The sequence below is a fragment of the Gadus chalcogrammus genome, chromosome 20 (assembly GCF_026213295.1).
Source record: "Gadus chalcogrammus isolate NIFS_2021 chromosome 20, NIFS_Gcha_1.0, whole genome shotgun sequence".
NCBI lineage: Eukaryota > Metazoa > Chordata > Actinopteri > Gadiformes > Gadidae > Gadus > Gadus chalcogrammus.
This window is the reverse complement of record NC_079431.1, coordinates 23,679,034-23,706,710: the sequence shown is the minus strand read 5'-3', so window position 1 is coordinate 23,706,710 and position 27,677 is coordinate 23,679,034. Positions and strand designations below refer to the sequence as shown.

General features: G+C 44.4%; 2 protein-coding genes across 7 annotated transcripts in view; both read left to right on the top strand.

The window, feature by feature from the left end:
- The window catches only part of dnajc10 (DnaJ (Hsp40) homolog, subfamily C, member 10), a 95,247-nt gene that overhangs the window by 59,734 nt on the left and 7,836 nt on the right, over nucleotides 1–27,677 (top strand). For 2 of the 3 annotated variants that reach the window (XM_056579681.1, XM_056579680.1), the window contains exons 20-23: nucleotides 409–542; nucleotides 676–729; nucleotides 968–1,115; nucleotides 11,553–11,675. In XM_056579681.1, the coding sequence (XP_056435656.1) occupies nucleotides 409–542; nucleotides 676–729; nucleotides 968–1,115; nucleotides 11,553–11,675 (459 nt within the window). Of the gene's footprint in view, nucleotides 1–408; nucleotides 543–675; nucleotides 730–967; nucleotides 1,116–11,141; nucleotides 11,193–11,552; nucleotides 11,676–27,677 lie in introns of those variants that run through there. The other variant, XM_056579682.1, reaches the window with a different exon arrangement.
- On the top strand, nucleotides 1,122–11,133 carry LOC130373298 (uncharacterized). Of its 4 annotated transcripts, none has more exons than XM_056579689.1 (4): nucleotides 1,122–5,268; nucleotides 7,650–7,853; nucleotides 9,309–9,452; nucleotides 9,575–11,133. In XM_056579689.1, the coding sequence occupies exons 1-4, from the start codon at nucleotides 5,191–5,193 to the stop codon at nucleotides 9,830–9,832; spliced, it is 684 nt and encodes a 227-aa protein (XP_056435664.1). In that variant the 5' UTR covers nucleotides 1,122–5,190; the 3' UTR covers nucleotides 9,833–11,133. The 4 variants fall into 4 exon arrangements, 3 of the variants coding, with proteins under 3 accessions (XP_056435664.1, XP_056435663.1, XP_056435662.1); XM_056579688.1 differs by lacking the exons at nucleotides 1,122–5,268; nucleotides 7,650–7,853 and adding an exon at nucleotides 8,570–8,974 and having other exon boundaries at nucleotides 9,575–9,822; nucleotides 9,959–11,133; XM_056579687.1 differs by lacking the exons at nucleotides 1,122–5,268; nucleotides 7,650–7,853 and adding an exon at nucleotides 8,570–8,974.

Sequence of the window (27,677 nt, the reverse complement as noted above, 5' to 3'; positions counted from 1 at the left end):
TAAAAAAACGGCCGTGACTTTTCCAGATACGCTCTGCGCCATAGGAATATAATGTAAAACAAGCGCTGGCAAATTTAAAAAAAATGCTAGATGTGAACACGGCCTTACCTGTGTGTTTCTCTAGCTGGCGTCTAACCTGTGTGTCTCTCTAGCTGGTCTCTGACCCGTCTGTCTAGCTTGTGTCTAACCCGTCTGTCTCTCCAGCTGGTGGCAGGCCAGGGGATGGTGTCTAACCCGTGTGTCTCTCAAGCTGGTGTCTAACCTGTCTCTCTAGCTGGTAGCAGGCCAGGTGATGGTGTCTAACCTGTCTCTCCAGCCGGTAGCAGGCCAGGTGATGGTGTCTAACCCATCTGTCTCTCCAGCTGGTGGCAGGCCAGGTGATGGTGTCTAACCCGTCTGTCTCTCCAGCTGGTAGCAGGCCAGGTGATGGTGGGCTCCATGGACTGTCAGAAGCACCAGTCATTCTGCCGGAGCCAGGGCGTGAGGGCGTACCCTGAGATACGCCTGTACCCAAACCAACCCAGCCCCGCAGACACATACATGTATGGCTCCATATCGGTCACAGTGTTGAAGAGATCACCTCAATTCTAGAGAATAAAACATGTCTGTCTGTCTTTGTGGCTGTCTGTGTGTCTGTGTGTGTGTGTGTGTCTGTGTGTCTGTGTGTCTGTCTAGGACTTACAGCGGATGGAACAGAGATGCTCAGTCCCTGAGGATGTGGACACTGAGGTAAGAAATGTATATAACTAAATTAATACATATGTGATGTGTATCATTGAATGATGAATATATATACACATATATAATAAACATATATAATGTATATATGTATATGTCACTTATATAGTGTAATTCAGTATTCTAGTGAGTTGGATTGTTAATTATCTGCTAGATGTAGCTAGTAGATTTGAACAGCTATTTAATTCTTTGTCTCCCTGTCTATCTGTCTCCCTGTCTGTCCGTGTAGTGCTCTTCCCAGGGTCTCGGTGGACCTGTCTCCAGAGTCCTTCAGAGACTTGGTCCTGCTGGGTCCAGACCACTGGGTCTTGGACTTCTACGCCCCCTGGTGTGGACCCTGCCAACACTTCGCTCCCGAGTTTGAAGTCCTGGCAAGGGTGAGAGAACCCTTAACCTATAACCCTTAACTTATAACTATAACTAATCCATAACCTATAACTACAACTATACTAACCCCTAAACTATTACTAAAACTTACCCATAACCTCTATCGATATTAATATATAATTATTTCTAACCCTTAACCTATAACTAACCCGTAACCTAGGATTATAACGAACCCACCTATATAACATCTATAATAACCCTTAATCTTTAACTAGAACTAACTCTTAAACCTATATCTATACTTACACTTTAACTATAATTATAAGTTACTCTTGACCTATAACTATAAATAAACCGACCCTTTACCTATAAATATATCTATAAACTTAATAAATAACACTAACATAAATGTAACTATATAACTAACCTTTTACCTATTCCTATAACTAGCCTATAACTGTTAAACTGTGTCCGCGGTGGTCTTAAAAGTCTTAAAAAGTCTTAAAATTCATTTTTCTAAATTTAAGGCCTTAAATTCTTCAAAAATGTCTTATGCTGGTCTAAAATAAATAACTCGGAGGTCCTAAATTTATCGGGGCAGGGCTATTTTATTTTTTATTTTTCTTGCGGGACTTTTCGGGATGGAGATGAGAGGCTACTTTCTTGCTAGCTGCATAAACGGATGTCTGCGCACTTGCTAGCTAGTCTGCAACAATGGGTAAATGCAAGTTCAACGTCAGTTGGCTGGAAGACGTCCGTTTCCGAGGTTGGCTAGCGTCCGTTGCCAACCCAGAACAGGCCAAATGCATTCCGTGCAAAAGTACATTCAAGCTCGGCACCATGGGGATTAAGGCTGTCGTCAGCCATATGCAGAGCCAAAAACATAAAACCTCTGCCAGGAGCCACACACAGACCCCAGCCATTTCTACGTTTTGCATCTCTGCCCCGGCGCCACCGCCGCAGACGGTCCGCGCTGCTAGCACTGACCTGAGGGTAGCATTTGGTGCGACACCAACACTAAAAGCGGAGGTGTTGTGGATTCTAAACACAGTGGTCAAGCACCAGTCCTACAACTCGAATGAGGGGATAGGAAATCTCTTCGGTTTGATGTTCCCTGACTCTCAAATCGCGAGCACCTTTACCGCTGGAAAGGACAAAACGGCGTATATAACTCGCTTCGGACTAGCGCCTTTCATCCGAAACGAGCTAATCTGCAGCGTCAACAAGGCTGATTTTGTTTGATGAAACGTTGAACCACGCCACTAAAAGCAAGCAACTTGACGTGCACGTCCGATATTGGGTCGGAGATCAAGTGCATTCCCGGTACTTGGGCTCGCAATTCATGGGACACGCAACAGCCCGAGGTTTACTGCACCACTTCAAAGTAAGTAATATACATTTTTTTCAATGATTAATTGTTAACTTTATATGCATTTTGGCAATTTCATTATGCAGGCCTATTCAGTATAATGGTCGGCCTAATATAGGGAATGATGACATGTGTGTGCGCGTGTGCTTGGGGGCCGTACATATACTTATGTGTGTGTGTGTCGGCATGTGTGTGCTTGCATATGTTTAATGCAAATACATATTAATAATAATAATAATAATAATACATTTAATTTAGACATTGTGAAAAAACAAGACATTGTGGGAATAAATAAACATAATAAATAAAAAATAAATAAAACAAAAACAAGACAAAACAAAACAAACAAACAATCAAAACAGTGATCAGTTAGACGTTGTGTGCGAGTTTGAACAGGTGAGTTTTGAGTTGTGACTTGAAGGTTGTAATGGTGTCTGACTGTTTGGGGGGGGAGGGAGTTCCAGAGCCTGGGTGCTGAACAGCTGAATGACCGGGCACCCATTGTAGTGAGTCGTGATATGGGGATACATAGTAGTCCAGCAGAGGTTGAGCGGAGGAAGCGGGAGGGAGTGTATTCTTGGAGGAGGTCGCAGAGGTAACTGGGGGCTAGGTTGTGGAGAGCTTTGTAGGTGAGGAGTAGGGTTTTGTATTGGATGCGGTAGTGTACTGGGAGCCAGTGAAGTTGGATGAGGACAGGGGTGATGTGGTCAGATGATTTGGTGCGGGTGATGATCCGGGCGGCTGAGTTCTGAATGATCTGCAGTCTGTTGATGAGTTGGTGGGGAGTCCGGTGAGGAGGGCGTTGCAGTAGTCTATGCGTGATGCAGAGGTTGGGCTAGACTTTTTCATTGTCCGTCATTTTGACGGACAGGGTCGTAAAAAATCCGTCATTGTCCATTTTTATCTGTCATTTTATTTTAACTTTTAAATGGTAATATAGGCCTAGGCCTAATGCTTATATTCAATAGCCTCACTTGTTTTTATTGACTTATTTTCATTAAAAAAAATAATTCACAGAACAAGCGTGTTTCAATAATAATTAATAATTTATTTATGCATTTCTTTCTGACGGTGAGAACTCGATTTTTCCGCTTTTAAAACATTGCGGCTGTTGTGCCTTAACATAGAACGATGTATGGGCTGTAGGCCTAATGGGCTATTTTTAGCTGAACGAAGACAATTATAGTGAAAATGAACAGTCCACTTATAATTCTTGGTAATCTTCTGTAGGCAGCTCAAACTTTCCTTCTTGCCCGCATGGATTTGAAAAGTGTGCTTGCTTGCTTGAAATCAAACGTATCGATGGATACTGCTGCCGAGGTGATTGTCATTAGATGCTGCGTCTTTGCCTCCGACAGACGACTTCTCTTGGCGGTTTTTATGTTATTTTGAAGGCTGAATCCGCGCTCAGCTGCAACACTTGACACTGGGATAACCAGCGCCACTTCAGCCAGCGCTCTAAAATCGGGAAACATTTCCCCTAGCGAAGTGATGAGCAGCCGACAGGAGCCCCTGAACGAGGGATTTCCCGACCCTGCCAGCACTCTCTTCATCGGGAGAAAATCCCTCTGCATGCGGTCATTCTCAACCAGTGGTGCAGCTGCACCCCGCGGTGACCCGTAGTGGGCACAGACGCGCTCCAATGCCTCTAGTCCGTGGGTCTTCAACGTGCTGTCAGCTGTAGGATAGCGCGAGGCGTTGAGCACGGTGTCGAGATCTGCGATGATTCCAGGGAAACAGCCTACTGAAACATAGCTACATAGGTAGATAGCCTAGCCTACTGCAGCCTAGGCTACATCTCAGACTGTGCTAATGGTTTTAAATCGGAGCATGGCTTTGAGCGCGATGGAGCTGAACACTTGCTCAGCTGGCTACAATGTATCGACCCACTGAACACCAGAACTGCCGTAACTTCGGCTCAGTTTGAAAGTTGGTGTCGGCAATGAAGCTTATGTAGAGTAAGAAAACTGTCACAACTTGCCTGTTACTTCAATTGTGATTTTTATTCTTATGTTTATTATTGGTAATGGTCATTGTAAAATCCGTCAAAATGACGGACTGCCTTCAGATTTTTCCGTCATAGTTAAAAAATATCCGTCAATGACGGACATTTGTCGGTTAACGCGACCTCTGGCGTGATGTGACAAATGAGTGAACTAGGATTTCAGTGCTGGATTGGGTCAGTGATGGGCGGAGTCTGGCGATGTTGCGGAGGTGGAAGAATGCACCTCCGCAACATGATGGTGATGTTGTGAATATGGGGTGCGAATGAGAGGGTGCACTGTTGTCCAGGATGACGCCGAGGCTCTTGACTTTGGAGGAGAAGGGTACTGGGAATCCATCGATGATTATGAGTGGAGCTGGGGTGTGTTGTGATTTAGTGAGGGTGGATTTGGATCCGATGAGCAGGGCCTCGGTCTTGTTTCCATTGAGTTTCAGGAAGTTCCTGCTCAACCAGCTCCGGATCTCTTCCAGGCACGTGATGAGGGAGGTTGGGGGGGATGGCAGCGGTGGGTTTGGTGGAGATGTAGACCTGTGTGTCTTCAGCGTAGCAGTGAAAATGGACCCCATGGTGACGGAGGAGTGTGCCCAGCGGGAGGAGGTAAGTGGTGAACAGGAGTGGACCCAAGACTGACCCCTGGGGGACACCCAATGAGACACCTGAACACCCAGACTTGTGGTTGCTTAGTTGAACAAATTGTTGACGGCCGGTGAGGTAGGATGTAAACCAGGAGAGTGCAGCACCAGTGATCCCAATGCCAGCCAGGCGGTCCAGGAGCAGAGGGTGGGAGATGGTGTCGAATGCTGCGCTGAGATCGAGGAGGATGAGAATGGTGAGTAATCCAGAGTCGGCTGCAAGGAGGAGGTCGTTGGTGATTTTGACTAGGGCTGTTTCAGTGCTGTGTTTTGGACGGAAGCCAGATTGGAACGGTTCGTGGAGATTGTTTGTGTCAAGGTGGGACTGTAGTTGTGCGGCAACCACCCTTTCAAGTGTTTTGGAGATGAAAGGGAGATTGGAGATGGACCGGTAATGGTTAAGGTCAGTTGGGTCAGCACCAGGTTTTTTCAGGATGGGAGTGATGGCAGCCAGCTTGAGAGTGGGGGGTACAGCACCAGTAGTGAGGGAGGAGTTAATTATGTTGGTGATCATGGGGGAGATGGACGGAAGACATGCTTTGACAAGGGAGGTGGGAAGAGGATCGAGCTGACAGGTGGTGGTTTTGGCTTTGCGGATGATTTCTGAAACGGTCTGTTCTGTTACTGGGGTGAAGTCAGAGAGGGAGCTGATGAGAGGTTGGCCAGAGGTGATCATCCAGGGTGGGTCATCAGAGGGGGTGCGAGATGAGGCCAGTTGTTGGTAAATGGTGTTGATTTTAGAGCTGAAGAAGTCCAGGAACGCAGTGCATTGGGTGGTGGAAATGTCTGGAGGGAGGGATTTAGGAGGCTGAAGTAAGTGGCTGACTGTTGAGAAGAGGACTCTGCTGTTGCCTGTACCAGTGTTGATGAGGTTGGAGTAGTATGAGGTTTTGGCAGTGGTGAGGGCATTCATGTAGTGATGGAGGTGGTCCGAATACATTTGGCGGTGTACAGTGAGTTGAGTCTTATTGTAGAGTCGCTCCAGTCGACGACCAGTGGCTTTGAGCTGGCGCAGATGAGGAGTGAACCAGGGAGAAGTGTGGGTGAATGAGACTGAGCGGGTTTTCAGGGGGGCCAGGGTGGTGAGGGAGGAGGAGAGGCAGTTATTGTAGTGAGTCACCAGGTCAGTCAGGGAGGAAGCTGGGGGAGGGTTGGGGTAGGAGCTGATCAGGGTGGAGAGGTCTGTGGTGTTGATAAGTTTGATGTTTCTGAAGGAGATGGTCCGTTGTTCCTTGGTTTTGTGTAGTTGGGTATGAATGTCAAAAAGTACAGCTTTGTGGTCAGAGATGGGGAAATCAATGACATCAAGGTTGGTGGGAGTGATGTCAGTGCAGCAGATTAAATCCAGAATGTGACCTTTGTTATGGCTTGGGAGGTTGACATGTTGTGTTATTCCAAGACAGTCCAGAAGTGATGTGAAGTCATTAGCAAAAGTACAGGATGGGTTGTCAATGTGGATGTTGAAATCACCAAGGAGGATAACAGTGGGGGACATTGCACATACAGATTTAAGTAGTGATGAGAATTCATTGAGGAAAACGGCAGAGGGTTTTGGTGGTCTGTAAATGGTGACAATGATAGTGGGTTTGGGGCCTGAGAGTTTTACAGCTAGACATTCAAAGGAGGAGTGAATGGGGACTGTGACAGTGGTGACTTTGATGTTATCACGATGGAGGAGAGCGAGGCCACCCCCCCCTCCCATTAACCCGGGGTTTACTAAAAGAAAAACCTGGTGGGACAGCCTCATTTAGATGGGAGAAGTCATTTGGTTGTTGCCAGGTCTCAGTGAGGCAGAGAATGTCTAGGCTCTGGTCAACAATAAATTAATTTATCAAAAGGGCCTTATTACTGAGGGATCTGGTGTTCAGCAGACAGAGTTTCAGACAGGTGAGTGGAGTGTAGCAGGTTGCTTTGAGCAGAGGGGACAGTACACTGTGATTGACGGGACTGACCGTACGGGCTGTGCGGGGAGGGGGGCGGGGCCCAGTGGACCAGAAGGAGCGGATGTTTTTGTTGCTGGTGTGAGTGTACTGAAAATTCCGTCCAGAGCCTCGGTGGATGTATTTTGGTCGTTTGAGAATGTCGTGGTGGGATGCAAGCTGAGGTGGGGGGGTCCTTGAAAAGATCCGTAGACATAACATCTCCGTTACCGAGTAACGGAGCGGCAGAGATGCGCTCGTTACGTGAGAGTCAAACATAGCGCAATCCAGAGGAACAGGTTAAAAATCCACAGGTTGTGAAGTCGGAAGAAGCCAGCCAGCATATTATAAGGTATAATGTGGCTGTATGATGAATATAAAGTGCTTGCAGCTTTGAGTGTTATGTTTGTGTGTTTTATACGATGTGTGTGTGAGTAAAGGAGTTAAGTTCATACATGTGTGTGTATTGATGCTAGTCATTTCTACCACATTATTTATACGCACAGAGATGGGGACATAAGGGAAGGGAGAGGGAGTGGATGGATGGATGGAAGAGGGAGAGAGTTAATGTTAACTGAGGATGGGTGCAGACAGAATGTTAAATTACACTGAACCATTGGCAATCATGTCATTATAATCATAATCAACTTCTTTCTCAGGAGTGTGTGGAGGAGCTGAATCTGAGGAACATGGTGTCTATCTCAATGGATGGACCCAATGTAAATTGGAAATTCTTTGAGCTTCTACAGCAAGAGCACGCTGAGCAGTATGGTGGTGTCCAGCTGGTGAATGTGGGTAGCTGTGGCCTCCACACCCTACATAACGCATTCAAATGTGGATTCTCTATGTGGCAACTGGAGAAGGTAAGATAATTATAACTAAGAGAAATCTTTCATTAGTTTCACTAGGGAAATAGGAATATTTCCACACATGGACAATAGACAGAATATAAATAGAGCTTGAATTTGATTTAATGTTATTACAGATGTTTAATACTATTTACACATAATGTACATTAAAGTTCAGTCTAGGGATTTGCTCAGGATGTTGCTTTGGTTACCCGGGCAACAGCTCATTTGCCTCCTTGACTCAAGTTGCCCCTGTGAGAAAAAGATATCACTGTCACTGTGTGTGGTCTAATGGGCGGTGCTGGTTTTACAGTCTGATATGACAGGGGGAATGGGCCTGCAATATATTGCTCCTTTAAACAATTTTAGTGAAGAAGTCCCACCAGTGCTCTCATTATGATTGGTTCTGGGCTGGCCCTGGCCCTATCACGGCCGAGGTGCCGCCCCTTGGGCCTCGGCTGTCAATCAGTCAATCAGTCACGTCACTAACTGACAGAAAAATGGAGAAGAAACGTAAAGGAGGCGCGGAGTCTCTCTCTCTCTCTCTCTCTCTCTCTCTCTCTCTCTCTCTCTCTCTCTCTCTCTCTCTCTCTCTCTCTCTCTCTCTCTCTCTCTCTCTCTCTCTCTCTCTCTCTCTCTCTCTCTCTCTCTCTCTCTCTCTCTCTCTCTCTCTCTCTCTCTCTCTCTCTCTCTCTCTCTCTCTCTCTGTTACTCTCTGTTACTCTCTTCCATGTAGGCTACTGCGCTTTAATTAAATTGTTGAAACAGCACAATATGCGGATATATCCTCTGGTATGTTGTGTGCCTCCGCATGTCGTATAAATAATCATATGGGCTGCCATGGCCAAAAATGCCAGGGCCATTTTTTGGTTCCAGCCATGCACATACATGATGAAATATTAAAGGTATGGCCTTCACTGGTGACATACGTGGATGCAGTGCAGACAAAGAAGGTTCCAAACCCTGGAACAGCCTCATTTGACACCACAGAAGCAGCCAAGCAAGATCCACTCATCTTGCCTAAGCTACAATTCTTCATGGCCATCTCAAGGACGTTCACTCCCTTTCTGACTAAGTATCAGACTGACGCACCAGTCATGCCATTCCTTTGCAAGGACTTGGTGGAGTTGTTCCAGGTAATCAAATTAATAATGAAGAATCAAGAAGAAAAAGAAAAACAAGTTGAGCGTGTGTGGGGCATACTGTAAGTGTGCGGGCATGCGTGTATGAGCAGGCAAAAATGGGAGACGCTGTTTGGTAGCTTGATTCATGAAACTCGTACCCAATCAAAACATAAAATGACTGAAACAAGATTATGTTTTTGCTAAATTAAGGTCACTCATTATTTATACTTTCTTATGGTGATGTTAAGAGATTATTATAAATAACTAATATAACAATGTTTATCATGGTTAATGTGGTTATCAAGGTACCTACCCCTCTATATAACAATTCCTATTACCCTTTCAGAGTATGCTTAGGCGTTTTGTCAAGAGGGAGCATCTCCAAAACATCACTCCACTGCAGCTGGTGAGGCTGGATGTCGCTTACCAAAAGATCTGGGTCAACTTGAAGGAAGCTGACATAGGCTTGGGTGCAGAGGCAGCCCTGAAGGTAATTTAGATGTATTACTTATTACTTACTTTCTATCAAATGATGCTCCATATCCACCAGGCAGGAGAGAATGCTGTGTTAGGCCATTCAGCTGTATTTACAACACATTACCCATCTGTCAGGACCTCCAGAGAAAGAACAGCATAGGAGAGCTAACTGCCCTAGAGTTTAGGAAGGACTGCGTGAAGGGTATGTCAAATATCCTAAAGAAAGTCCAGGACAAGAGCCCCCTGAAGTACCCTGTTGTGAGACAGGTGGCATGCCTGGACCCCACAGCCATGTACTCCGACCCGGACTGGTGCCAGGGAAGAATGAGAAGTGTAGTGCAGAAATTCCTCCAAGACAAGCAGTTGTCCAGAGGTGTCTGCTGGTATGAATAGTTCATAGAATAGTTTTAATGTCTTTCCTGATTATAAGGAACAATTGGACATAAGACCATCTGCTTATATCATAATTAATCATCTAAATAAGATTTCACATATTTCCTTTCATCTGTTTTATTACAGGTGATGTGATTATCCAACAGTTTGGGAACTTCATGTCTGTCGAGGCTAAAAGTGAGCAGTTTTTGTCCTTCCGGCCCATAGAAACCAGGCTTGATGTGTTTCTGCATGGCTTTCTCAGCCAACCCTACCCTGGGCTTTGGGGTTTCTGTCAGAAGATCCTACTGTTATCCCATGGGCAGGCAACGGTCGAGAGAGGCTTCTTGATTAATAAGGAGGTGGAGACTGTAAGCCTTAAGGAGGACACTGTCATTGCCCAGAGACTGGTATGTGACTACGTTGCCGTTTGTGGGGGGGTTGCCAATGTCCCTCTCACCAAGGAGCTGCTGACCTCGGTGGGATCAGCAAGGTCAAAATATAGAGAACACCTTGACCTGGAAAAGAGGAAGAGCCAAGGCGCTGCACAAGGGCAGAAGAGGAAAGCTGCAGAAGAAAACATCGCTGAGCTTAAAAAGAAAAAGAAAACTCTCCTGGAGGTATGTGGCTCTCTGGAAAAAGATGCTGACCTGTTTGCCGAGCAAGCTGAGGGTAAGTCCGGCACCTTGATGGCTTAGCTCATTACGAAATCAAACATCCTCAGGAAGAGATGCAAGGAAAAATTAAGTGAGCTGAAAAGCATTGAGGCAGAACTGGGGATTAAAGCCACAGAACTGAGGCTCATAACGTGTGTGTGTGTGTGCGCAGTAGGTCCATTCGTTTTTTTTTGTTTGAGGTTTGCAGCTGCACTTGTTATTTCGTGAACCACAGAGCACACTGCTGTTTGACTCAATGTACTTAATTTGTTAATTAATTTGTTGTTTGTATATTTTGTATTTTTGTATATTATTTTGTATACTTCTTGGTCGGGAACATGCACTTGTTCTTACAGTTTTTGAACCAGAGAGCACTGAGTATCACTTTATGTTCAATAAACAGACAGAAAGTAAACTTGAATGAGTCTCATTGAGTGACACACATGCTATGCTTGGGTTGTAATACAGCGGGATCCCCCCGCCATCGCAGGTTTAAGGTCTTAAATTTCATTCAAGGTGGTATTAAAAAGGTCTTAAAAAATCTTAAATTTGACTTGCTGAAACCCGATACCCTGTTACCCTTAATCTATAAATATATCTATAAACTTAAACCCATAACTCTAGTATAGTTCAGTTGTATGTTCAGCTGGTTAAAGGAGAGGTTATATGTTCAGATGGTTAAAGGGGAGGTTGTATTTTCTTTCAGATAATTAAAGGGGAGGTTGTATGATCAGAAGGTTAAAGGGGAGGATGTATGTCCAGATGGTTAAAGGGGAAGTTGTATTTCCTTTCAGATGGTTAAAGGGGAGGTTATATGTTCAGCTGGTTAAAGTGGAGGTTGTATTCAGACGGTTATGGGGAGGTTGTATGTTCAGATGGTTAAAGTGGAGGTTGTATTCAGATGGTTAAAACGGAAGTTGTATGTTCAGATGGTTAAAGGGGAGGTTGTATATCCTTTCAGATGGTTAAAGGGGAGGTTGTATGTTCAGATGGTTAAAGGGGAAGTTGTATTTCCTTTCAGATGGTTCATGGGGAAGTTGTGTTTTCTTTCAGATGGTTAAAGGGGTGGTTGTATTTTCTTTCAGATGGTTAAAGGGGAGGTGCGTTCTGGGAAGCTGGACTGTCAAGCTCACCAACAGACGTGTCAATCAGCTGGAATCACGGCATACCCCACGGTCCGCTTCTACCCCCACCTCGGGACCAGGAGGGTAAGGTTGCTAGGACTATAAGGGAGGGTTTGGAGGGTAAGGTTACCAGGACTATAAGGGAGGGTAAGGTTACTAGGACAGTGTGGTTCCCCACTGTGCAGTGGTTCCCCACCTCTCATGGGTTACCCACTGTGGAGTGGGGAACCACTATGTAGTGGGGAACCAATTGATGCCCTTAGCTACAATGTATACAGTGATGACATTCTGCCTGGCAAAGCTAGCGTTGAACTCTGGCCTGTTGGCTACACTTTATAGCTTGGTTTGGATACATGTAAGGGATAATGTATAGAACGCCGGTCATTATCGGGGAAATTGCCCAGACACGGCGAACCGGTTTGCTTCGCCCTGAAGGGATGACAATGGCCGGCGTTCTGTACATTATCACTTTTATTACACAGCTACATGCCAAAAATAAATAATAACTTCAGTGTTTCTTTATAAAAAAAAAATTGTGACCATTCATAGTGTTGATCAAAAGTTGCCAAACGTTGGGAAGGCCCATGCAAGTGAATGGAGCATTCTACAGCATTAAAGGTTGTATCAGCGATTCTAGGCCGAAACAGAAATGATCACATTCATCCGATCTTTCACTCACGATCCGCTAGCTGCCTGCCCCATACGCAGTCCGTCAAAAAAACCCGTCTCTGTGGGCAGCCTTTGCGCCAAGATCGCACACGAAAACAAATGGTACCACCAACCACTCAAAACCAAAATAAATAGTATTCAGACCAATCATAAACAATGTGTGGGTGTTGTGGGGTTTTGCACTGCGTTGATGATAGTTTTTACTTTTACTAGGGCGAGCTGGCTCTGTTTGTTTGGGATTAATACCAACAGAAGTGACGTCACCCAACATCGCTGATACAACCCTTAAGAGAAGCTGTGTAATAAATGTGTGTGTATATATATATATATATATATATATATATATATATATACACACACACGTGGACAAAATTGTTGGTACCCCTCTGTTAATGAAAGAAAAACCCACAGTGGTCACTGAAATAACTTGAAACTGACAAAAGTAATAATGAATAAAAATTTACTGAAAATTAACCAATGAAAATCAGACATTGCTTTTGAATTGTGGTTCAACAGAATCATTTAAAAAAACAAACTAATGAAACAGGCCTGGACAAAAATGATGGTACCCTTAACTTAATATTTTGTTGCACAACCTTTTGAGGCAATCACTGCAATCAAACTATTTTTGTAACTGTCAATGAGACTTCTGCACCTGTCAACAGGTATTTTGGCCCACTCTTCATTTGCAAACTGCTTCAGTTGTCTCAGGTTTGAAGGGTGCCTTCTCCAGATGGCATGTTTCAGCTCCTTCCACAGATATCCAATAGGATTTAGATCAGGGCTCATAGAAGGCCACTTCAGAATAGTCCAATGTCTTGCTCTTAGCCATTCTTGGGTGTTTTTAGCCGTGTGTTTTGGGTCATTATCTTGTTGGAGGACCCATGACCTGCGACTGAGACCAAGCTTTCTGACACTAGGCAGCACATTTCTCTCCAGAATACCTTGATAGTCTTGAGATTTCATTGTAACCTGCACAGATTCAAGACACCCTGTGCCAGATGCAGCAAAGCAGCCCCAGAACATAACTGAGCCTCCTCCATGTTTCACAGTAGGGACAGTGTTCTTTTCTTGGTATGCTTCATTTTTGCGTCTGTTAACATAGAGCTGATGTGCCTTGCCAAAAAGCTCCAGATTTGTCTCATCTTTCCATAGGACATTCTCCCAGAAGCTTTGTGGCTTGTCGATATGCATTTTGGCAAATTCCAGTCTCGCTTTTTTATGATTTGCTTTCAACAGTGGTGTTCTCCTTGGTCGTCTCCCATGAAGTCCACTTTGGCTCAAACAACGACGGATGGTGCGATCTGACACTGATGTACCTTGACCTTGGAGTTCACCTTTAATTTCTTTGGAGGTTGTTCTGGGCTCTTTGGTTACCATTCTTATTATCCCTCTCTTCATTTTGTCATCAATTTTCCTCCTGCGGCCACGTCCAGGGAGGTTGGCTATAGTCCCATGGACCTTAAACTTTTGGATAATATGTGCAACTGTAGTCACAGGAACATCAAGCTGCTTGGAGATGGTCTAATAGCCTTTACCTTTTACATGCTTGTCTATAATTTTCTTTCTAATCTCCTGAGACATCTCTCTCCTTCGCTTCCTGTGGTCCATGTTCAGTGTGGTACACAGCATGTCACCAAACAGCACAGTGACTACTTTTCACCCTTTAAATAGGCAGACTGACTGATTACAAGTTTGAAGACACCGAATGATGCTAATTAGAGGACAAACCTTAGTTTAACATTTCCATAAGGTCAAATTATTTTCAATCTTTTATAGGAGTACCATCATTTTTGTCCAGGCCTGTTTCATTAGTTTGTTTTTTAAAATGATTCTGCTGAACCACAATTCAAAAGCAATGTCTGATTTTCATTGGTTAATTTTCAGTCAATTTTTATTTATTATTACTTTTGTCAGTTTCAAGTTATTTCAGTGACCATTGTGGGTTTTTCTTTCATTAACAGAGGGGTACCAACAATTTTGTCCATGTGTGTGTATATATATATATATATATATATATATATATATATATATATATATATATATATATATATATATATATATATATATATATATATATATATATATATAAGGAAGTTGTGAAGTGCCCATGCAAGTGAACGGAGCATAAACAAAAATAATTGACAGCTGAACGTTGGGAAGGCCCAGTCTACAGCATTGAGAAGAGCCGTGTAATAATCCATAATAATGTAAGGTTTAGAAATTAAATATTTGAAAGTTGTAGAATCAATTAATATAATTTATATTGGAGTTAATTTGCTAGAAATGTACTTACAATTTTTAGTCAGTTAATCATTTACATATTTATGTTACACAATTATTACATATTGACATGTTTACATATTTAACACAGTCAGGATATTCTGTTGAATCTGCCTCTCTGATTCCCTCACGTTTACCTCAGTCTGGGTGCACTCACACTAGGCCATCTGGCCGTGGCCGTTGGCCGTTTTCACACCTAACCGTGCTCAAATGGCCCCATTGTTCTCTGGCCTGCACTCACACTGGTATGGCAAGCCATCCCCGCCAGAAAACGGCATCATTTAGTCGCATATCACCTTCATTACGCCGTAAAAACGCTGTAAAATGTAGAAAAACTGCCTATTTTACGCCGTCATGCGCAAAAAAGCGCCGCTTTTTACGCCGCAATTAAGCCTTTCAAGAGCGTGCGTAAAAAGCGCTGTTTTGAACATCAAACCACGCATAAAATACGGCGCGTTTGTGCACATCACAACGGCGTAAAATACGGCGTTTCTCTAGTATGCTAATAATCTCCGCCCTTCTTTTCTCTCAGCCAATGCATTTGAAGTGTTTGCGCCCAATCGCTGACCAAGACAAGCAGTCCAAATCAGTTCAGCACAGATCTGCTTTGAGGATTTCTCCTCTCATTTGGCGTTAGTTGTAGCGTCATATAGATATATATATTAGTAGATGCAGTTGCAACAGTGTGGTCACCGTGGCCCAATCGATAGAGACGCTTGATCTGTAGGCAGGAGGTTGTCGGATCGAATCCATTTATTTTCAGATTTCTGCTTTTGTCAGATGGTCACGCTTTTATGATCGCAATGCTTTTTAGTCAGCAAGCCAGACCTCCTGTGTTATAAGTTCCAAAGTCAGTGCCTTTTTAGTCAGCCAGCCAGATCATCTCGGTGTCTTGTAACACGCTTTATAAGTTAATTATATTTAAATTATTATAGCCATCGAGCCTTTATTTTCGTGGAGTTATTGTTACATCCTCTCTTGTTCAATCGATATATAAATACTGTCATAACCCGGCTCAATGGCGATGACAAAAACGGGAGAGACGATGCATTACCAATATAAAATAAAGGTTTATTTCCAAACACAACATAACTTAACAAAACCGCCAACGAAAACCCCAAAAGGTGTGGACGCCTGCAAGGAGGGCCAATGAGCAGCAACCACAACAAGCAATCAGCCGCTCTTTTATTCGGCTGGAACACCGGTCCCAGGTGCTCCAGATCCAGCTGATGTCATCAGCTGATCACCTTAAGGAAGACAGGTAGTCAATAAGTAGGCGGGGTCGTCACACCCCCCCCCATAAAGTCGTCGTACCAAAGGGAACACCGGCACATACTAAACAAATTGACCTGAAATTATCCTCCCCCAAAAATATATTAATTCAAAGATAAGATAAATCTAAGAAAGAAAACACATAACTCCACCCTGCCCATGTCATGCTCCTTTTCCACCTGACCTCAGCAACCCTGGTACCTGAGAAGCAAATTAAGAGAACAGACAGAAGAACACAACACAAACAGCATGAAATGGCATCACCAGTCACATCACTCATGGCAAAGGAGCACGTGACAGCGCGTCGGCAATGACATTATCCACCCCTTTGATATGCCGGATATCAAGATCGTATCCCTGCAGAAACAGAACCCACCTCATTAACCTCTGATTCAGACACTGCAATGACCTTAAAAAGGTCAGAGGATTAAGATCTGTGTAAACCACAAGGGCGGCACCTCCTCCCACATATACCTCAAAATGCTGCAGTGCCAAAACCAGCGCCAATGCCTCCTTTTCGATCACTGAGTAATTAAACTGGTAACGATTGAATTTCCTCGAGAAGAAGCTTACTGGCCTCACTACACCCTGGTCATCTCCCTGCAGCAAGACCGCGCCTGCTCCCACCTGACTGGCATCAACCTGGAGCAAAAAGGTCCGGTCAAAGCGCGGTGCCGCTAGAATAGGGAAAGAGCAGAGAACCGTCTTGACCTTATCAAAGGCCTGCTGACACTCTGGCGACCACACAAACTTTGCTCTGGTCTTCAGAAGCTCAGTAAGAGGGAACATTACCGTGGAAAAATTCTGACAGAACCCACGGTAATATCCCACCAGACCGAGAAACCGCTGCAGCTCTTTCGTTGTGGGCCGTGGAAACTTTTCGACGGCCATAACTTTCGCGTGGACTGGAGCTACGCAACCTTGCCCCACTACTCGCCCCAGATAAGTAACAGTGGCCTTTGCAAACTCGCACTTGGATAAATTAACAGTAAGCCTCGCCTCTGCCAGGCGCTCAAACAGCGCCCGGATGCGCTGAAGATGAGAGTGCCATGTATCACTAAAAATCACCAAGTCATCCAAATAAACAGAACACCCCTCCAACCCGGACACAACTCGGTTCATTAACCGCTGGAATGTAGCGGGAGCGTTTCTTAACCCAAACGGCATTACCGTATAAGAATATAGACCTGACAGTGTAATGAACGCCGATATCTCCTGAGCACGCTTGGACAGCGGTACCTGCCAATATCCTTTAAGCAGGTCGAATTTACTTACAAACTTGGCAGGCCCAACACTGTCAATACAGTCGTCCATTCGCGGCAAAGGGAAAGAATCTGGCTTTGTGACAGAGTTTACTTTTCTCATATCTGTACAAAACCGAGGTGTTTCGTCCGGCTTCGGCACCAAAATACAGGGGGAGGCCCAACTCGAGTAAGACGGGACAGCCATATCATTTTCAACCATGTAAGCCACTTCAGTGTCAAGATGTTTCAGCTTCTCCGGTGACATACGGTAAAAACGTTGTTTTATCGGCTGTGCGTCTCCCACCTCGATGTCATGCTCCACCCAATCAGTGCGCGAAGGGACATCACCGAACAGACGGGGGAACTCCCGTACCAAGTCCGCCAGCTCACAGCGTCTAGAATCAGACAAATGGGACAACACCTTGTCCAAGCTACTTAGAGCTTCAGAATTTTTTAAACGACCACACAGCAAACCGTCATCGGGCTCAGGCACCCCATCCTCATGCATCCCAGCCACTGAACTAGCAACCAGAACCGGACGCACGCCCTCCTCAGCCTGACCTGACTCACTAACACGGTTGTAGAACGGCTTCAACAAGTTAATGTGACAAAGCTGTTTGGACTTTCTCCGCCCTGGTGTTGCAATGAAATAGTTCAGATCCGAAATTTCTCAATGACTGTATACGGACCGGTATACCTAGCCTGGAATGGCGAACCCACAATAGGCATTAATGCCAAAACTTGGTCCCCAGGACTAAACTCCCGCTGCTCTGTGTGACGGTCATAATTTTTCTTCATTTTGCCCTGCGACATCTGCAACTTGTCCCGTGCCATACCACCCGCCACGAACAAACGATGCCGAAACCCGTTCACAAAATCAATCAGATTTTTTGGTGGCTCAGCATCCACCCAGTTATCCTTTAACACAGCCAAAGGGCCCCTCACCACATGCCCAAAAACGAAGTCATTCGGACTGAAACCAGTACCCTCTTGTACGGCCTCTCTCGCAGCCAACATCAGCCCCTCCTCCCAGTCTCGATCCAGCTCAGTACAATACGCACGCAGCAGAGACTTGAGAGTTTGATGAAATCTCTCCAACGCACCCTGACTCTGCGCGTGGTACGCCGATGACTGACTGTGTTTAATGCGCAAGGATCTCAACACTTTACCAAACATGTGGGAAGAAAAATTCGACCCTTGGTCACTCTGAATAACCTTCGGGATGCCAAAAAACGAAATGAACTGAGTCAATGCCTTTACCACGGCTTTAGTTGGAATAGATCTCAGCGGGTATGCAGCCGGATACCTGGTACTTTGGCACATAACTGTCAGTAAATACTTACAGCCAGATTTAGCGATCGGCAACGGGCCAACACAGTCCACAATCAAATATTCAAAAGGTTGGCTTATGGCAGGAATCGGTTGCAGAGGAGCAGACTTCACACTCTGATTCGGCTTCCCCGTTAATTGGCACACAGGGCAGGTTTTAATATATTCGGCAACATCTCGTTTTACACGCGGCCAAAAGAACTGTTTCAAGACATTTAAATACGTTTTCCTGACACCAAATTGCCCACTCTCGTCGTGTGCCACTTTAAGGACCAGAGGCCTGAATTTAGTTGGTACAACCAACTGGTACACAGCATCCCTCACACCGTTACCCAAAACAGCCCATTTCCGAAACAGCAGTCTGCTACGCAAAAAGTAGCCACTGGCAGCACTCTTTATCTCTGCAGCAGACAAAACACGACCAAATAATTCATTTAAAGAGGAATCACCAATTTGCTCCTGCAGCAACTCGCTCTGTGACACCGACAGTGGAAAATCAGACAAAGACGGATCCTCAAAATCATCGTCACCCAGCTCCCCATCTGATAACTCAGGCTCAGCCCGACTCATTGCTCGTGTAACCACACAGGCTGAAAGAACCTCAGGTACCTCACTGGAACTCCAGTCAGAGACAGTACTAACCGGACAGAGCGTAACAGGTGAGGGAGGAGCATCAGCCCAGAGGCGGCCGCCAGCCAAGCCATTGCCCAAAATAAAATGAACCCCCTCTATAGGCAACGCCGGCCGCACTCCCACAGCTACCTCACCCTGCACGAGCTCACAATCCAGGACCACCTTATGCAAAGGCACGGGTAAAACCGTCAACCCCATCCCTCGACTGAGAATACGGTCCCCGCTGTCCGTCTCCGCGGACAAAGGCAGCACCGACTCAGTCATATAGGAATCATATGCCCCCGTGTCCCTCAAGATTGTAACAGGGACTTTAACATCGCTACCAACTAGCGATACAAAACCACTTCTAATGAAAGGAGCGTATGCTTCCAGAACATCCGGCTCACGGACAGAGGGAAACCCATTAGAAACACAGCCATTTCCCAGCGTAGCTGCAGCCGCAGCTGGCTTAACATTATAGCTGCTCCCCCTATATTTAGACCGCAACGCCGGACAATCAGCCTTCAAATGGCCCATCTCACGACAATAGTAACAGGTTCTACTGTTGTCAACATTGCTCCGTGAGTGAGACTCGGACCTAAACATACCACGTCTCGGAACGCATCTGGTCAGCCGCCGCAACACCTCGCCTGTTTCCACCCCAGCCAGAATCATTGCGGCCGGGTGTGCGCTCTCTCACATCGCCCTTATGGAGCAGCACGTACTCATCTGCTGACACAGCCGCTTCTGCAGCAGAGGCAACCTTCCGTTCATTAATGTAGATCGCAATCAAACCAGGTAGCGTATTCTTAAACTGCTCCAAAATTACTAACTCACACAACTCATCAAAAGTGGATATATCAAGCGCAGCCAACCAACGTTTAAAATGGGTAGTTCAATCCCGAACAAATTCGACATAGGTTTGGCCACTTTCCCTTTCCCAAGCCCGAAAACGTTGGCGGTATGCTTCAGGCACAAGCTCATAAGCCTTCAGCACGGCAGACTTTATTTTAACATAACTACCGCTATCAGCCGCGCTCAAAGACGAATATGCCCCCTGCGCCTTACCTGTGAGGACGCACTGGAGCAGCAGAGCACAGTCCTCATCAGACCAGCCCCTCGCCGTGGAAACACGCTCAAACAGCACAAAAAATTAGTCAGGATCCTTCTCATTAAATGGTGGCAACAGCCGCAAGTTGTTGATATCAAAGGGCCGTGCCCCGACCCCAGACACCTGCCCCCTCTGACTCTCAGCAGCCAGACGATAACCCTCCCGCTGGCGGATCACCTCCAGCTCTATTTGTTTTTTGCTTCTATTTCACACTTAAATCTCTCATGTTCCAACTGCATCGAGAGGAGCTCCTTTTGCTGCTCAAACGTCAGCCCCTGAGTCTCAAAAGGCATGCCTACGGCAGGTGGAGAAGCTGGCACCGGACCAAACGTGAGGACTCCGAGTTCAACTAGTCTTACTTTCAAAGCAATTTTAACATCCTCTTTACGCTTCCTATCTATCACGGCCACCGAATAATGGTCAGACAGTTTCAACAACTGTTCCTTTGTACACTTGTCCAAGGCCTCCTCTGACGGAGCCGCCACAAACGCTTCACATTCAGCCATCTCAAAACCACCACTAGGTCCAAGCAAAACACACCTTTATTCCCGAACAGGACCAGCAAGACAGTGAAGTGTCCCCGTGTGCACTAAGAGGATCCCAGTTGGGAGTTTCCCCGCTCTCTAAACACCAACCCCCTAACTAAACTCCCGGCTAGTCTTCATGCAGCGGGCAGTGGCGGGTATTTACGCACTAGAGACCGCTGACCCGGGAAAGCGACTAGCAAGCCAGCAACTCCCCCGAAATCACGGACATGCTCCCAAGACAATGCTTTAACCACTATGCCGCCACAACACTACCACGACCCCCGCAACTAACCCAAAGGGGAACGCCGCTATGCCTACAAGGGAAAACTCCGCACCGCACTAAGACCCACACGCTGAGGACAACACTTGTCAACCGGCTTTTGTTAATGGCATAAATTAAATGAGCGACCCAGATACTCACCCTGATCCGTCAGCCCATATGCACCATGAACTCTCCCCTTAATTACGGAAAAACACTCGCAAAATGAGCAACAACCGTTTTACCCTCAAGGCAAACAAACAAAGGCACATGTGTGCCGGACGTGTGCCTCCACCGGCACCGCCCACAAATTCCGTACCAAAAGGAGAACACCTGCAGCCAGGCCAACCAAACTCCAAACTCACGTCAAACAAAATCTACACTCAACTATTGCGCAAACCGAATGGACGAGCCCCCATTTGTCATAACCCGGCTCAATGGCGATGACAAAAGCGGGAGAGATGGTGCATTACCAATATAAAATAAAGGTTTATTTCCAAACACAACATAACTTAACAAAACCGCCAACGAAAACCCCAAAAGGTGTGGACGCCTGCAAGGAGGGCCAATGAGCAGCAACCACAACAAGCAATCAGCCGCTCTTTATTCGGCTGGAACACCGGTCCCAGGTGCTCCAGATCCAGCTGATGTCATCAGCTGATCACCTTAAGGAAGACAGGTAGTCAATAAGTAGGCGGGGTCGTCACAATACACAGTGGAAAGGAGTGAGAGGGAGCCATAGAGAGAGACACTGATGAACTGGGGAGCCAAGTAGCCTAACTGATAGGCAGTGCCGCTGCTAGCTATTTTGGGGCCCTAAGCATAACTCCTTTATGCCCCCCCCCCCCGAAAAAAGAATTGGTTTCTGCCAATTTAACATTTTTTTAAAACACAAAAGTTAAATCTACTTTGTAAACAGAGTTCACAGAACAGCCAAAACATACATACAGTACACACAAGTATTGGAATGTCCAAAATCTTTTAAATTAAATAGTTATCCATAAATACAAACTTAAAACCAGAAGTATACAAGTAAGAATAATTCTTCTATGAAGCAAAGATTTACAAGCAGAAACTATTTACACAAATATTTACACACTTTACTTTGTAAACACACTATATAGCAGCCAGAACACACACAATAAGTACAAACAAGAACAGTCAATCTTCTTAAAAAAACTAAGATTTAGAGGATTGAAAGTCAAAAATTTACTTACTTTGTAAACACAGTAGGCTATGTAGAACAGCTAAAACACCCATTCAAGTAGAGTGCAAAATCTTCTTTGACCAAATGTTATCAAAATAAACCAAAGACATCATTTTTGAGAGAGCCATAATACTGTATGGATCAAACATTTCCACCAGTTTTGGGAGGCTCTATAGAGGCACACGTCTGCATTTCTTGGCTGCAAAATCACAGATTAGGTCATCATATGACAGCTTCTGAGCCACTTCACCATTGATGCTGATGACAGCAAGACCACTTCGACGTTCCTGCCCCATTGTAGAACGTAAGTATGTTTTAATGAGCTTCAGTTTTGAAAAACTTCGCTCAGCAGACGCAACTGTAACAGGGAGAGTTAATGCGATTCGAAGAGCAACCAAGAGATTTGGAAATACCTCTTGAAGGCTTTTCTCATGGAGAAATGTGAGCAACTCCAAGGCAGTTGTCTGTGGTGGCAGTTGTGGAAGGTTGATAATTTCCTGAAACATCTCAAGTCCATCAATATCAGAACTTCCTTTCTCAGTCAGTGTCTTCTGCATTTCACTGCAGTTTCTTTGTAAGTCCTCCTTTGACATTCCGTCAACTCTGCTGAAATCGAGCAGCACTCCAAATTTGTCTCTGACCTGGGACATGGTCTCAAAACGCTCCTGCAGTGACATCAAAGCTGAGTCCACAACACTATTAAAAAATGTTACCTCAAGCCTTTTGAGGGCATCACTGAAGGCCTCGTCAGCAGCCTCATATGCAAACTGCCTTTTTGTGTTCCTGAGCCTTTTCTCCTTAAGCTCTGGCTCTATGTTCATGGACTCGCAAAGGTCCTTGGCAGTGGACACTGCCTCAGCAAACCCAGAGTGCCTGTATCTGGAGAGGGAGGTTTTGGCATTGTCAATGAGCCTGACAGCAATGTCAAGCTGCATTGAACTACTCTGCAGAAGTTTGTTCACTTGGTTAGTGGACGTAAGAATTTCACACCAGACAACAGAACAGATCAGAAATCGAAAAGAGGCCACCTCTTCTGCTAGGGCTTGAGCCTCTATTTTTGCGACTGGGCCATTGACTGTTTCCCTAGCCTCGATGAGCGCATTTCTAATTTCTTAAATTTGGCTTCTGGCAGCTGTGACACTCTTAAGCCTGCTCTCCCACCTCACATCACTCCATGATTTGACAGTCAGGTTGACGTGTTTTGTCAAGATGCTCCATCGCTGTGTAGCTCCTGAGAAGAAACAAAATAGCTTCTGCAAATATCCAAAAAAGCCAGTGGCATCCCTGGATGACTTGGCAGCATCAGATATGACCAGATTCATGGAATGAGCTGCGCAAGGAACAAACAACGCCCTCGAATTAAATTGTAGCAGTCGGGCTTGAACTCCTTGCTTCTTCCCCTTCATGTTTGCTCCATTGTCATAGGACTGACCACGGCAATCATCAAATGGAATGTTGAGTTCCTTCAACTTGTCTAGAAGGACAGTAGACAGGTTCAGGCCAGTTGTTTCAACAACCTCCATATACCCAAGGAAATACTCCTTGATATTTGGCTTTGGCACCAAATCCACAATGCGCACGATGAGAGACATTTGTTCCTTGTGGCTAACATCAGGTGTACAGTCAAGAATAATTGAAAAATATTTTGCTTCCTGAATCTGTGTCTGGATGGTTTGTAATACTTTGGAAGAGATGATCTGGTTAAATTCATTTTGTGTCTGTTGTCCAAGATAATGTGTTCGGGAGCTTTCATCAGTTATCCTGGTCAGGTGGTTCTCCATCACAGGATCAAAGCTGGCTAAAAGCTCCACTTCCTTCAAGAAGTTGCCATTGTCTGGCTCATACAGACACTGTGAAGAGCCTCTGAATGACAAATTCCTTGAGGCAAGAGATAGGGTTATTGCAAGTAGGCGTTTGAGAACATCTCGCCACTTTCTTTTTTCTGCCTCCAGCAATGTCAGTTCCTGGTGGTCTATTGTTAATTTTTTTTGTAAACGCATGTCCAGCTCTCTCCATTTAAACATGCACTGGGCATGGTCTGAGCTGCATTCATGACTCTTTAGTCTACTGTTAATGTTGGACCAGTCACTGTAGCCCTCATCAGCAGTCAGCTTAATGGGTTTCAAGCTGAAAAGCTTACACGCAAAACAGAACACGGCATTTGCTTGTTGCGAGTAAACAAGCCAACTTCTTTTGACTTTCTCTCCATTTGTGAGTGTTTTGAATTGAAGGCTACTATGAATTGCCCTGCCATCTAGTCCCCTTGGAAAATTAAAATCTGATGGGATTTTAAATGGACCTCTTCGTACCATTTCAACGCGATCCGCATCTAAAACATGTGGCGGCCAAAGAGCAGGATCAGTTTGAGGGGGTACACAGGTCTCTACATTGTCACAGACTGATGGACTCTCAATGACACTTGTGCTTTCAGAGGTGGTGGTTCTCTGCGGATCTGTTCCTAAACTGCTGGTTGAGGGTTGTTGATCATCCTGGCTTGGTGCGGTGGTGATGTCTACAGACCTGCAAGACGGTTGCTCCTCCTCTGCATCTTCGTCTTGGTCACGTGCTCCCACTTGAACAAATTTCAGCATAGACCCTGCAATAATTTAGAAATACAACGAAAAAGGATCAGTATAGAAAGAGACAAAAATATTCAAACAAAGAATCTTAAGAATTATAAGAATTAAGAATTATAAACATTTAAAACTAAGGTGCTCTCCCCCTTTATTGATCAACTATTTGATAAATGTAATCTAAATAAATAGCATCATAGAAAGTAAAGTAAAGTAACATTTAGCTGGCGTCAGTTCAAGTCAATTCAAGTCTTTTATTGTCAGATGCACAGAACAACAGTCATACTGGGCACTGAAATTCTTAGGACAGGACACCGTACCACACTACCATAACATTACAAGACATAAGATAACATATAAGTACTCCACGTGATATAACAACATAACTTAACAAACGATATACCTATGAAAGACAAATAATAGTAGACCTACTAGATAAACATATTGCACAATATGCAATATAGATACTAAACATAAATACACGCACTAAACAGATACACGATACGTACCTACATGTCTTTCACTATCTGCTAGAGCTATACTGAACATTGGCTAGTTAGGCCTACTTGTAAAATGCATAATGTTTAACAGTAAAATCTCAATTTAGCTTGCACCTAGGGTTGCCAACTTCCTAAACCCAAAATGAGGGACACTTTTCTTCCAGGTGCGCACACGCGCCAACAGCTGACCAACAATAATGGAAATTGCAAGGTTTCATTAGCCATACCATGAACCTATTAAATTCAGTGTTATTTTGGCAAAACAACTACTGTACTTGCTTGGATGTATTGTTCATAATAATAGTCAAGACAATCATTACAAGTTTCTCTCAAATTTCATGTTGTTTTCGTTGAAATAGCATTAGACCTGTTTAGCATAGACTCCTGGTTGCTATGGTTATCTAGGTGCTATGCTAGCTAGCTAAGGGAACTTTTAATACCCTTTAACGATCTAAATGTAAGATTTCCGTTTGCATGAAATTATAGCTAGTTATCTAGCTAATGTTATAGTCTCCTCGATTTAATTTCTACAATTATAATGGGTGCTTGAGAAACGTCGTATGAACGAGTTCATGTTCATGAGTTAAATGTATTATTATTATTATTATATTCACACATATAAACACCAGTTCATCATGTCTAAAGAATTCTGATATGAAATATGAAAACAACAATGTGCAAGCTTCCAATTTAATCGTGATTTAAGATACTTAGATCGCTAAAAGTTTCACCTTTTCGTGCTGGCGTTACAAATGCTTGTTGTGGAGAGGAGTGCAGCTGAGAGCCGCTTGTCTCCAGGGCACAGACACTAAACTGTTACATTTTTCTCTTTTCACGGATACAAATAAAAAAGGCTGTGATTGTAATACGGGACTGCAGCTGTCCCTGACGCTGACGGGACAAATCAAAATCATAATTCGGGATGTCCCGGACAATTCGGGACAGTTGGCAACCCTTCTTGCACCTAAGTTATAACATATTTGAGTGTGCTAACATTAGCAATAACGTTAGCTAGTTCGAGGTGTATGCATAGGCTAACCATTCAATTAGCAGCACATTTCCTGTATTTTACAATGAGTAAACATGGACTTACCTGATAGTGATGCAATGGATTCATCTCGCTGTTTCCTCTTCTTTCTTTTTTCTGCCCCTGACTCATGCAATCTTTTCGAGGCCATTCCGAAAAGTTGACATAGCCTCCTGTCAAGTTCGCTGTCAAGTTCGCCTGGCCACTTTAGACAGGGCAACCACCGGGAGCTTGTGATGTTGCATGTGTATTTGTGGGGGGGGGGGGGGGGGGGGGGACCATCGTAACTTTTTTTTGAGCAATCAAATATATCTCTTGTTCTGCCTGTTTTGTGATATGCATGGCTAAAAGGTGCCTTATATTTCTATACTGAAATAATATCAGCATTATTATTATTATTATAACTATGATGATTTTTTTTTAAAGTTGCCTATTTTTGGGGCCCCCCTCAGGACTTGAGGCCCGACGCGCAGCGCGTAGTGCGCGTTATGGGAGCGGCGGCACTGCTGATAGGCTTAAGAGGCCCATCAGCCCATCATTCTTTCGAACCTTCGTAAAAAATGTCAGTTTTTCCCAAAACTCCTCTTACACTGCTCTAACAACGTTCAGAGGCTTGTAACTGTCTACTGACACGGTGCTTAAATGGGCTCTGTAGGAGACGCAGGAATGTTGTTGGATTCAACTATTTGTGCATGGCAGCAAAAAAATATCTCCCCATCAAGGCCAACAGCAGAGTAGCCTACGAAAAGAATGGACTAATATGAATGCTTCAAATATTAAAACACGATTGATTAGGCCTAGGCCGACATATGCTATATCAGTCCTAATCCTGAACGCACCGTGCGTACATTTTTCACGGCATTTTCCCCCAGACAGACAGACTTGTCTTTATTTACCCCAAACTAACTTTCATAATCCAGCAGGTTACACAATACAAATAACTCTTACACAAATACAGACAGCCTATACAGTAGGCTAATACAGCGCCCACCTCAGCAAAAAGTAAAATGTAAAAGAAGATCTAAGCTAAATTTAAAATACAGATGCTGTAGCCTACGTAAAAATACAGATGCCTCATGAAATATGAAAATGGGATACAATGTATAAATATGCAAAACTAGGATATAACTAGGCTATAATGAGAATACTTGGTTACAGCTGTGCAATGACTATCCTCCTAAATTAAATTAGTTATATGGAAAGATTTTTGTCTATGGAATGATCCTGTCACTTTACTGCCACACATTATGTGTGTCAGTAAAGTGATGAGGTAGGAGAATCCGTGTATGGTTCGTTCTTTGAATATTCAGATTTAAAACAAAATCAGAAAAAACAATTAACAGTATTGTTTTTTGGTTTTGAAACTGAAAAAGGGCAAAAGGAATAAACAAATAAACGGCATTTGATTTTGTGTTTGTGTGTTGGTTATTAAAACCCGAAACAGAAATCTAGGCTACACCAGAAGGCAGAACG